The 13,479-nt window shown below is 31.0% G+C and overlaps 1 protein-coding gene across 1 annotated transcript in view; it reads left to right on the top strand.

The window, feature by feature from the left end:
- Faa (fumarylacetoacetate hydrolase) overlaps window positions 1–12,751 on the top strand; it is a 93,644-nt gene extending 80,893 nt beyond the window's left edge. The window contains exon 9 of the mRNA XM_075362406.1: window positions 12,532–12,751. Within this exon, the coding sequence (XP_075218521.1) occupies window positions 12,532–12,602 (71 nt within the window). The 3' untranslated portion in view covers window positions 12,603–12,751. The remainder of the gene's footprint in view (window positions 1–12,531) is intronic.
- The last annotated feature ends 728 nt before the right edge of the window (window positions 12,752–13,479 follow it).

Here is a 13,479-nt window from a genome sequence, read left to right as displayed (position 1 = left end):
CAATATACAAAGTATAATGGTGTAAAGATTTCAAATATACCTATAAAGATAAATGACAATATATATAATGTAATTACTTCATTATGTAATGTGATTTGTTTTGATTAAGTAAAAAAGATGTTGATAACTATTATAAGATTAATGCAAACAACATGTCCACGAATCTATCATTTTAAAGTTTGTTTCCAGCTGTAAAAAGGAAAATTCATTAAGCTAGCAAGAACTAAAAAAAATAATAAACACCTTGAAATGGATTAAGTTGTGTACGTATCTGAATACACAGTATGTCTGAAAAATTCCTGAACTAACTTAAATAAAAATGCAGATTATAAGGTAAACAAATTTACTTACATCAGCCTTCTATATAGAACCCTTCTTTAGTTATACACTCGCTGTAGCGCCGGAAGAGCACGTGAAACGCTCTGGAGAAAACACTTTGTGGGATTACCTTCAACTGCTCGGTGCAAGCCCTTTGGATGGCCGGAATGTCGTCAAAAAACCGCCTTTCATCTTCAATTTGTTTTGGGAACAGAAAATAGTCTGTTAGAACCAAGTCGGGTGGGATAAGACAGTGATTTGATTTGCGGCGTAATAAAGTGTTAAAACTGTTGACATGTGTACTGGGGCATTGTCGTGCAAGAGAGTCCAACTATCTGGATCCCAGTACTCGGGCCGGATTCAATGAATGAGACACATCAGGAGTTTTATTACTTCTAAATAGAATTTAAAATTCACGGTTTGACCAGTTGGGACAAATTCATGATGAATCAGGCCCTTTGAGCTGAAGAATCAACATCATTTTCACTCTTGTTTTTTGCTGCCTGGCTTTCACCGGTCTTTGTGCTCCAGGACTAAACCAAGCAGCGGATTGACGCTTCATTTGCGGATCATATGTGAAGCATCAGCTCTCCTCCCCAGTTACAATTGGGGACAGGTTCAAGGAAGTCTTGAGCGCAAGAAAGACGCACCTGTTCTTGTTCTTCGGTCAAGAAGTGTGGAACGAAACGAGAGCACACCTTTCAGCGGTTGATTTTTTCTGTTAGAATTGTACGTACCGCATCTTTACCGATGTTTAGCTTTTCTGCTATGGCCTGAAGGGTAAGATGAGGTTGTTCGAGCGGGAGCGCGCGCACTTTTGCAAAGTTTTCGTCGTGGACAGCTGTTGACAGTCTCCCGCTTCGTTCGTCGTCATCCAACTACTCTCTACTGTCTTTAAATCATTTCTACCACATGTATGTTGTAGTACGAGATGCGGCTTCATCACCGAATGCTCGCTGTATCGTAGAATAAGTTTCAACAAAAAATTTTTTAAGTTGAACACAACATTTTATTGCGCTTCTCTGTTCCATGTCGCGAGCTCGCACAGGGTCACGTGAACACAACGTACGCGGTCGAATATAACTCGAGATTGGAGTGATGAAATTTTGTATGCACACTGGTCAGACATCGCACTACATAGTTCCTGGTTGTCCAAGAGATGGCACTACTTGTATCGAGTACAGAAATTTAGTTTGGGAACTTTCCAGAGCTACTATGTATGTCACCATCTAATTACAAATGATTTTAAGCGTCTTAAGCGCTTGAAAACCGATTTACTACGTGTTCATACTTGGGATAGGAACAAATATATTTTCGTTAAGAATAGTGAAGAATTGCCAGCTGGCATTACAGGGAGTGAAAACAACTTTTAAATCAAGATCACAAAATGAGCCCAAGCCATCTCAAGGAATCTGAAGCTTATGATGGCTTAGAAACAGATGCTTTAGGGAGTATTATGGCATCTACAGTGGCTAGGAAGAAGAAAAAATTAAAGAATGTGTTAGGGTCCTTTGAATCATTTTTTAGTGCCAAATCCGATATTGCCAAACAGACTTAGTGACAACACATACAGTGGATTCAGGTTATTCACTCCAAACCCACCAGGTTGGTCTAGTGGTGAACGTGTCTTCGCAAATCAGCTGATTTTAAAGTCGAGAGTTCCAACATTCAAATCATAGTAAAGTTTTATACGGATTTGAATACTAGATCGTGGCTACCGGTGTTCTTTGGTGATTGCATTTCAATTAACCACACATTTCAGAAATGGCCGACCTGAGACTGTACAAGACTACACTTCACTTACACTCATACATATCATCTTCATTCATCCTCTGAAGTTAATACCTGATGGTGATTTCCGGAGGCTAAACAGAAAAAAAAAGTTATTCTCTCCAAAAGTTTAGTGTATTATATTGGAATATAAAAAGAATTTCTAACATGTTATTGATGGATAATGATCAAGAGAGGGTAATTAACTCATTTGGTATTATTTGCCTTAACAAGAACTGGTCGGAGATATCCCTTGGTGTAGTATCTCTCTGTTTAAATATTATCAGGTTGTGAGTAATGTTGCCAGGAAATAGTAGAAAATGGTCAGTTTGAGTGGTGGAATTATTGTTTTTATTAAAAATGGAATCACTTACAAAATAATAGTGTGCATATTAACTGGATTATTATTCCAACTGTGATGAAGCAGTTTATCACAGTGTCATTTCTACTTGTGTATTCTCCAAGATTATATATATATATATATATATATATATATATATACTTTTATGACAATTCAAATAGTTCATCAACATATTGACCACTGTGCTAATTAAATTAAAAAAATAACAACTTAACAACCAAAATACATTAACAGATAAAATCTAAAAAAAATTAATACCAATAGCTGATTTTTGCGGAGTTTTCATCATCAATTGGTAACAATTTTTTAATTACATCAAACAAATAATAAAAAAGCAACAAAAATTTAGAAAACATGAACACTAAAAACCACAAAATTTAGAATAACAACACAACTCCATTACCATTACTGAAATGATGTAACTAAAAATTAAGTTTAATGATAATTATCTAATATTATTAAAATCAGACAAGACTAATACACCAATTATTATGTATAAAAATAAGTACAAAAAACTTGTGGATAATTACATTGAAGAAAATGATTTTAAAGTGATAAAAGACCTGACAAACAAATATTTAAAGATTGAAGGATTTAATATCTAAATATAAATCAATATTTAATTACAATAATAAATTAGGTTATCACACAAGATTGGAGTACGGGAGTTACTAAAATAAATAATCCTATTAATAAATATTAATAGACCATTAATAAATTTTAAAACGGCTCCTGCATATTTTATAGCTAAAAAAGTAGTAAAACTAAAAGTAGTAGAATAAAAATGAATCTTGAGTATAAACAGTATAAAAATGGTTATGAAGTCATAAATAAATTAAATTCTATTAAAGCTAACAGTTTCACTTAAATGATAAGTTATGATATCATGAAGATGTACCCTAATATACCAGTTGATAAAAAAATAGAAATAATAAAAAATAATTTAAAGGAAACCACAGAATATAGTAATGCATTGATCACCATTGGATGGAATATTTGTCTTGAAAATTATTTTGAATATGAGAACAACTGTTATTCACAGATAGAAGGATTACCAATGGAATCACCTGTACCTGCAATTATGTCTGAGATTTCATATAAAATTTTGGAAGTATTATAGTTAATGATATATTGAGTACACACAAAGTACTATTTTGGGTAAGATGTATAGATGATATTTTGGTCATATATAATCCAGTTATAAATAATGAACATTTGATCATTTTAAATAAAGTTAATAATTATAAGGAAAATCTAAAATTTACATGTGAAATGGAAAATAACAGAAAACTACATTTTTCAGATACTGAAATTGAAATAAACATGAACAATAATATAGAAACATCACTTTGATGATAAAATTATAGAAAAGATTTGTAAAAAGCAGAATATGAAGAACCATGATAGTTTTACAAAACTACTACAAGAGAATAAAACTGAGATTAGTAATAGTTTTTTCTTAGATTACAGTTATAAAAATAAAATAATAAAAAAAGATTACTAATGTATATGATAAAAATAAATGTAAAAAATAAACCAAATAACCATATTATAAAATATTTAAGGAATAACAATAATAAAAATGATGGAGAGGACTTAAGGGGAGAATTAAAAATTAAATATAATGAATGTATTGAAATTTATACTGGTAAAAACTAGCAGATCTTTTTAAAAGGTTTATGGAACATTACAATGTTTACAGAAAAAGAAAGAGAGGTGTCACAGACCATTTAATGTGGCAGACCATTTGTTGCAATGTAAGCATAGTATACTGATTGTAATAATAATATTAAAATAAAATTTAGAAACAGAAGTATGGAGTGGTGAACCAACAGATTGTATTTGAAGATGATATTTTAAATAAAGACAGAGTAGATTGTAGCAGTTGGCAACAATGACTGCAAACAGAGATGTGTGATATTTTAAATTTACATCATTCCAATAATGGTAGTGGAGTAGTGTTATTATGAATTTTGTGGTTTTCAGAGTGTTTATGTTTTCTACATTTTTAGGTTTTGTTTCTTTTTTGTTATCTGTTTGATGTAATTATAGAATTGTGTACTGACTGATAATGTGAGTTCCTGTGAAAGTTGACTATTGGTATTAATTTTTTTAGGTTTTTCTGTACTATGTTTTGGTGGTTGGTTGTTATTTTTTGGACAAGTATATACATGTTTCCTAGCAATATATAATTTAAACTGGTGTGATTACATTAACTTTAAACAAACTATTGCATTAAATACACACTGCAACAGAATTAACTTCTGCAATTCACCTCACAGAAACAGGACATGCATATATAGAAATTAAGTATAATATGCAAAAATTCCAGATTGCTATATATTTGAACAATTTGAAATTTATAAACTCTGTATATTTGAAAATATATTAAATGAACTAACCAAATCTAGATCAGATATGTTATTTCATTACAGCATATTACAGGAGTTTCCTAATCTTTTAAAGATGGACAACAGTGACAACAATTGTCCTAGATATATCACTGTAGGTGTTGCTAACTAGCTCTGAAAGACCCTTGGAAGGACAAGTTCCATTAACGTAAAAGCGAGTAATTTACATTTTTTTTTTTAATTTTAGTATTATCACATTTCATCAAACTGACCAGTGAAATAATATTTAATGAATTAAATAAAACTATTAAGTTTTGTAGTTACTAACCAACCAAATTAATATAACACTAAAAAAAATTATTTCATAACTCTTTCAATTCTTTTTTGTCATGATGCCAAAATTGAATGTGCTGTTAAAATTGATACATTCCAGCTTCTACCCAGTCACTGTTCAATACTACTGTAGTAAAGTGATGAGATAAAAATATAAATAAAAAAGATAAAAATTTGACAGATCCCAATTGTTACCGTCCTGTTTCTTTGACATGCGCTATGGGAAAAATATTTGAAAAAATGATAAATAATCGACTCATTTGAATTTTAGAAAAAGAAAATCCTCACATCAGGTAGGTTTTCGACAATACCTCTCTATACTGATCAAATGATCAGCTGAAAGAACATCCAATATAACAGCTTTATCACAAGAAAACATTATTTCGGAGTCTTCTTTGATCTGAAGAAGGCATTCAATATGACCTGGCGACATGGAATATAGCTCCAATTACATGAATGTGGCAATTTGCCAGTTTTACTCAACAACTATATGAATGACCATACTTTCCAAGTATGCGTCAACAACGAATGTTCATCACAAAAAAGTTTGGAAAATGGCATTCCACAAGGTTTGCCGTTGAGTAGTACTTTGTTTATGATTGCCATCAATAAACTAGTATTAGCTATTCCAGTAGAAATTAGCAAAAGTGTCTATGTTGATGATCTGGCAATTGTGTATGCCACCAACAAGACAGCTATGGTGAAGTACAAATTACAACAAGCGATTAATGCCCTTAATGAAGTTGTGAGGAATAATGGATTCTAATTTTCACCAGAAAAACATGCTGTGTACACTTCTGTAGGAAGAGAATTCCTCAACAAAGTCCTATTTTTACCATCGATGACAGTCCAATAGAATATAATGATAGTGTGAGATTTTTAGGTCTGTTACTGGTAAATCCCTTACATGGGGATTACATATACAGGAATTGAGTGATAGATACAAAAATGTCCTAAACATTATTAAATGTTTATCCAACATCAATTGGAGCTCAGATAAAGAAATAATATTGAGGCTGTATAAAGCATTGGTTCAACTGAAAATTGACTACAGATGTATTGTATATTCATCTGTTAGGAAGTCACATTTAAGAAATTTAGATGTAATACATAATAGCAGAATAAGTTACGCGACAGGCGCATTCTGATATTAGACTAGTCTGGCGACTAGTCTAATATCCGAAGCTGGAATAATGCCACTGCATTATAGAAGAGAGATCCTACGATATGCAGCAAATATTTGGGCCTTTCCTACCCATATAAATAACAAAATTTTAGCAATCATCTTTTCACTGCATCATATGAACACCTATTCCAGACCAGCTGGAATAAGGTACCATGAATTGACAAGAAAATATGAAATTGCTTTACCAGAGACATTAGCAATTTCTACAAGAGAAATACCACCATGGCTTTTGCCAGTGGTAAACACAAAGCTGGATCTCTCTTGGGAAGAAATAAAAAAGAAGCCAGCAGTAATTATCCAATAGAAATTTTTATCAACCATCACTAGTTACGAATAACACATTACAATTTATACTGACAATTTTTAAACTGAACATGGTGTTAGATGCTCCATATATGTAAATGGAGAAGTTCATTTTTGGAAACTGCCAGATATAGCCATTGTTTATATGGCAGAACTTACTGCCATACAGCAAACTCTTCACTACACAGAACACTACTGCGAAGAAAGAGTGCTAATATGTTCTGACTCTCTAAGTGCACTTGTTGTAATTTGGAACAAGAACATTAAGGATATCCTAATTGCATACATCCTGTCCATTTTATATGTTTTAAATCAACGAGTACAGCGATGCATATTTGTAAGGACTCCAGGGTATGCTGGTATTGCAGGAAATGAAAGCGCAGATGAAGCTGCCAGAAAGGCGACTGTCTGTGATAACTTGGATGTAATTCCTGTACGGGTGGTGGATCTTAAAAATTGTCTAACTAATACAATAAGAAACAAGTAGAATACTGATTGGAGAAGATTAAATACAAAACTAAACTCAGTTATAACTTCTCCACATAAATGGAAGAGCGATGTGAAGTTGACTTGCTGAGAACAAGTGGCTGTGACCAGACTTAGATTCGGTCACATGCGAATTACAAATTCATATTTTTGTTGACCGGCAAAGAAAGACCAATGTGCGGTGTTTGAATTAAAACACTTACAGTCAAGCATCTAATGGAAAAGTATACTGTATACAATACAAGACCTATTGTACTCATACAAGACCTCAGAAAGAGGTTTGATCTTGAAAATATTATTGCTACTGATTTTGAAATTGGAAATGAAGGCAAAATAGTTACTTATCTACATGCCAGTGAACTACTAAAATGGTTGTAAGTAAATTCAAGCTGTGTTAAAGAATGTGTAAGGGAGTAGCTTCTATGATTACAACAGGAGTCTCAAAGCATGGCGCGTATAGTGATTAGAGGTAGTCCTGTAACCGTCAAGCATGGACTCAGGGTGCGGGGCCAAGGGTATGCACAAGGCATGCCTGAAGCCAAGTAGATCAGGATCAGGAAGGGCAGCCTCCCCAGTGAGAGGTTCTTTGGCTGTCCTGAACAGGTGGTCAGATTGCTTTTATGACGCGGAGTGGGGAACCTAAAAGGTTACATCCTATGAAACTATTTATGCGAGGAGTAACTGCCATGGCATCCTAGGGTGCTGATGTGCTGCTTAACGACGCTTCTGATCATCCCGAGGGTGCTTAAATAAAATAAGGGGGACAGGTAAAAAGGAGATATTGGTATTGTGGAGACTTTCTTTTCCATTTATATACTTGTGTTATTTCCTTTAATTTCACGATTGGGGGCCTTTACACCCTGTAAGTGTTGTTTTAGTGTTTTGTGGTTAAATGTTTTTTATATTTTTGTATTTTTAAATAAAATGTAAGGGCCCTTTACACCCTTACATATGACAAACCTGATGGTGATATAAACTTCTATTAATAATGTGACAAAGGCTAATGAAGTTAATGAAGCTTAGAAGTTGATGCCCGTAAAACAAAAAGAAAATAAGATAAAAAAAATCTAATCTTTTTAACAAATTAGTACTAAGTAGTATTAGTGAACTATTCTTTAACATAAGTAGTGAAAAAGGATGACCTGGTTTTATTTTCATAATTTTTTTTCAGTGTTGATACATTAATAAAATTTCTCATAATGATTTTTAGAAAATAAAAAATAAAACATTCAAATTAAACTATAAGTTTATCTCCAACATCTATATAAAAATAATAATTTATTTATTTATTAACTAAAGTATAAACTTTGTTTTGCATATGGTAACAACTTTATCTTACAAACTACCACTACTTTTAGTTATGGATTAAAAAAAAAAAAAAATCACATTACATAAAAAAACAATAACTCAAACCAACTGCAATTTATAAAATACTATTGTCATCACTCAACAACTTCATCATTTTTACACTCCATTCAAACTCTAACTGTATTTCACAAACGAACCAAATATATGCTCCATACTTCATGGCTACAAATTTCTTCCTCTTCTGCAAGTAAACTAATGGTCCATAAAACATTTATGTCACTACACGCAATGGTGTAATAAACAAGCCACAAAATAACATGATTTGACATATTAAAACATATAATATTTGATATACTTGTATATAAAGGTATAAAAACAAGATGCATAAAAATAAAGATACAAAAATTTACAGTTGATGTATAACTGTTATCAAAAATTGTGGATAAATAAAAAACTTGTCATATTCTTTGTGCTGGATGCATATGATTGAGGATTAAAGTAATAATTACACATATCATTTACAAGTATACTGTTATAGTTATAGTGTTACTATAAGTATTATTATAACCAAAAATAAATTATATAATTAAATTATTCTAAAGATTAAAAAAGTGTATTTCTATTGTTACATACTTATTACTTTTGAATCACTAAAGATTTATTAAAATGATGAATTTTATTTAATTTACTTGTTTTATTTTATTCTTTTATTGTTTACTCGGATGGATATAAAATATGTTTTAAGATGTTGTCAGAGATATTTTTCTGATCAGTATTCTGGAAAATTAAATGTGATGATTAAAACATGATGTATATACTGTATTAAACTTTAACTTAAAAACTGAGTAAAAATTGTTAGTAATTAACTACTTTTAAAGGGTAAAATTAAAAAGAAATATTAATATCAAAAGAGCCTGAAAATTTAAAAACTGGCAGAGGGAAGCTTCCCTTACTAGAAATGCTAAGTTCACTTATCACTAAGGAATGAGAGGATTCCAACAAACTTGTAAATGGGAAAGTACTTATTACTTTATTCATCACTATTCTCCAGTCTCTTGAAAAGATAGGAAGTAAAAATTAATCCCTGAAGGGGTTTTTTTTTTGGTAAAGTAAGGTAAAATTACTCTAATTACCTAACTGCAAGGAGTTGTGTAGGGTTGTTTATGCCAAAATATCTGTTACTTGATCTTAGTAGAGGTGTTTCTCTTAGTAGTAAGCTGTAGCTAAGAAGGGACTTTTTTTAATCGTCTTTAAGGGAGTGAAGAGGGATACAGACTTATCTAAAAATACATGAGAAAGCCTTCATAGATTGATTACAAAGATTGTAGGAAAGAGAAATTTGAGAAGGCTATAGGAAAACTTAGCAAAATTATTTTGGTTAATAATTCCTAAGGATTTACACTGAAAAGGGGTTGATAATGGATGCTTAATCAGAAGAAATGGAATCATGAAAAATTGGCAGTAGCATCCCACTTAGGTAGTAAGTTAATGGTAAAAAGGAATTTTTTTACTCACCCATCCAAAAATAGGTGAAAAGGGATGTATCTGATTTTTCAAGACAGCACATATATGCTCTTTCTGCAGTTGAGATGTAATATGGAAATTTGTCAGGAATATATGCTAAAATGATTATTAAGAGTTTTAATTCCAGTTTTTGGAATTTTCCTTAAAAACATCCTTAAGAGAGCGAACATGATTAAAGTTGAAATCTCTTTAAGTTGTAATAACAATCATTCCCTAAAGGATTAAAAAGGGAATCTCCTAAAGCTAAATATTTTGTATTTGCCAATGCAAAGAATTGGTTCTTAGCTTGTGCATGAATAGATAGAAGTTAGACCCAGTTTTAAGTTGTATCCAGCAAACCACACAAATGTCAAAGAAGCAATAACTGTACCACTTCACACATCCTAAGCATGATCCAGTGAGGTTCATAAGTCTACACAAACATCATGATTTCATCTTCATTTGAGTTTATTACAACTGGAATTCACTGATAAAGGCTGTTATTTGATGGAAATAATAATTACATACTTAGTTCTAGGTCAATTGCAGTGCTGATTTGATGGCCAGGACTAAATATTAGTTAATAATTACTAAAAATATAAAAAGTGAAGTTTACAACAGTATTACAAAATTTATCTTATTACTATATGTGAGAATATTCCCATATTCTCACATATTTCTTAGATATTTCAGCAAAGTCTCTGACTTACAGTACCAGATGTAATAGAAAAATAGTTACTAGAGAGATGACCTGTTTTTGTTTATTAATATGTAGCAGAGACCAGTTGAAAGAAAACTGCATTCTTCTGTTCATCTTTAAATTCAACTTGCTTTCAAATCTGAAAACTGCTGGGTGGGAACAGAATCTCTGACATTACCAAAGGCAGAGTTAACCAGATCAAACCAAACAAATATCAGTGATACATAACACTAAATGTCCATGCATTTCTACTATGGCTCCAGTTAGTGCCTAGCCAAGACTTATAGCACAATACTGGATATGAAAAGATCAAGATTAAAAGGCTACTAATGAATAAATAACAGTCTATCCATGCAGGGATTATGAAACAATATAAGCAAATCCACCGAAAGGAGTACATCATACAGTGAACACAATTCCTGTGAATATCACATTCTGTTCACAATTCCTAAGGATATCTTTATCCATAATGGAGGAACATATTACTGATCAATGATTTGACAATGGCCAGCTCAAATATATACCATGAGAAACTGTTTTTCCTGAGAAGCATAACAATCACCTAAGAACAAGTTCAAGCTTCTTTAAGGAAAACTCCTGTCACTATCTATAACTGTATAGCGAGTGAAAACATCCAACTGAACTATAAATAATTCAACTAAATTTTGGCGTAAGGCTTTTTGCGCTGTGTGAAATATTTTTTGGATTACAAGTACAGATACTGTAATAGTAATTTACTTTTAAATACACTCATATGACAAAACATAAACAAAAGCGATTTCTTCGGAACTAGCATATTTCTTACATAATTAAGATGATGGGCCTGAAATTTGCCAAGAATAATCTATTTAATTCACTTTATTGGCTGAAGTTATCACAATTTTCCCCTTAATATGATCCTAAGAAAGTGGAATGGAGTAAAGATTGGATTCTCTAGCTTTTATACATCTTTTATGTCCGACGTGAAGCTAGAAATTCAGCATGGTTTGCCACCTCAAAAATTTTCAAGAAACACATTTTAGTGTTCCTATAAACCCCATGTTTCCCTTCACTCTATTTATATGAAAAAAAGGAATTGTGTGGATTACATGTTTTGTAGCTTTCACATACCCTCCACGAATGCTGGTCACTAAAAAACTGACAAAAATATTCTACTAATGAAATAAGCTTACAATAAAGACATTTTTTCACTCATCCCAGTAAAACTAAAAGGATTTTCTAAATAGCCACTCTATTTCCAGCCTACTGAAGTATATTTTTCTCATTTTTAAAAGTTTCAAAAACTTCTTATATTTTAATTTACAGATGATACATTCTACAATTTACTAGCATAACACTAAGAAATCCTTATGTACATACTTACAAGTACATACTAACTTTAGCGTAGAATCAGATATTACTTCATTTCATTGGCCCCAAAGGAATAAAATTGTAGTAATTTACTTCCATTCAATATTCAGTATTTTATCTTGTACACAAATTGTTGGTTTTAATAGTGCACGTAAATGCTGCATACTTGTAACAAACATTATTGTAAGTACTTAAAATTTTTATCGCTTGCAATAAACAGACATAAATGTGTATGTATATCTGATAATTAGATCTATCAGATAATTTGAATAAATGCATATTTTATTTGTACATCATCGTAATTATACATATTTGACATTATATATATAATATTAAGTATATGTAAGTGTACTATTCCCTGGATAAATAAAGAAACTGCCCCAGTATTTGCCTGGATGAGTTGAGGGAAACCTTAAAAAAACTTTATACAAGTAAAATCACATCAACAGAGTAATATCGGTTCTGTAAAAGAAAATCTCTTAATTCTATTTTAAATAAATCAGTGTGAATTTTTAGGAATAACTGATTTTTTTTTTTAAATCAGGAAACATATCTGTTTCAGGTTACTGTCAAGGAGATGGATTTGTTGTTGGATTTGGTACATGCACTGGAGTACTGTTACCCCACATTTAACGCACTGGACTCTATTACATTCGTCTTTTTAAATATGTAATATATTGGCTGAATAGATTTGTTTGTTACATATATAATGAAAGTGTTTTGTCAAAAAAACATGGCTTGTTATAACTGTTATTGGAATAAATGATTGGCATGATAAAAAATTCAGATCTATAGTTCTTTCAAATCTTAATATTTAGCCTCTGTCTATCTGTTTGACTTTCAATAAGCCTTATTGATTCCTTTGATCTAAAGCTGAAAAACACATTTGAAAGGCAGTTTTATGTGACCTTCAAATCTCTTCCCTTTGTAAAATAATATATCATCTGAAATTTTTAAAGAAATATATTATTCATAAATTAATGCACTTATCTCTTTTTATCTATTATTATATTATGTAGAATACAATATTATTTAATTTTTATTTTGAGATCGGTGAAAATTGTAAATTTGGTCTAAGTGAAGGATGAGAATTTAAAAAGTATTTCTCATACTTAAAAACAATGCTGCATATTTTTATAAATGAAGAGGCACATTATGTGGGTATAATTTAAAAATTTAAAGTATCTAATGATCGCCAAGGCAGAGCGGTAACATGTCCATTTTTTGTTGGAAAATAATCCAAGTTTCAAATCCCATTAGGTTTGGGACATTAACTTAATAATTTTATCTTTATTTATTTAATTATTTTTTAATTTTATTTATAAAGTTAATTTTTGGTAGATTTATAAATTTATGAATAACTTTTAAGTTTATGGCAATTTTTTCTGCTCTAAGAATTTTTCTGTGACCGGTAATTCATTATTTGAGTATTCTATTAGACAACTGAATCTATTGTTACAGAAAGTAAAGTACGCATAAAACTGTAATGTATAACCTAATATGTTAATAT

This window comes from Lycorma delicatula, chromosome 4 (assembly GCF_047948215.1).
Source record: "Lycorma delicatula isolate Av1 chromosome 4, ASM4794821v1, whole genome shotgun sequence".
Lineage (NCBI taxonomy): Eukaryota > Metazoa > Arthropoda > Insecta > Hemiptera > Fulgoridae > Lycorma > Lycorma delicatula.
This window is presented reverse-complemented; position numbering and strand designations above follow the sequence as displayed.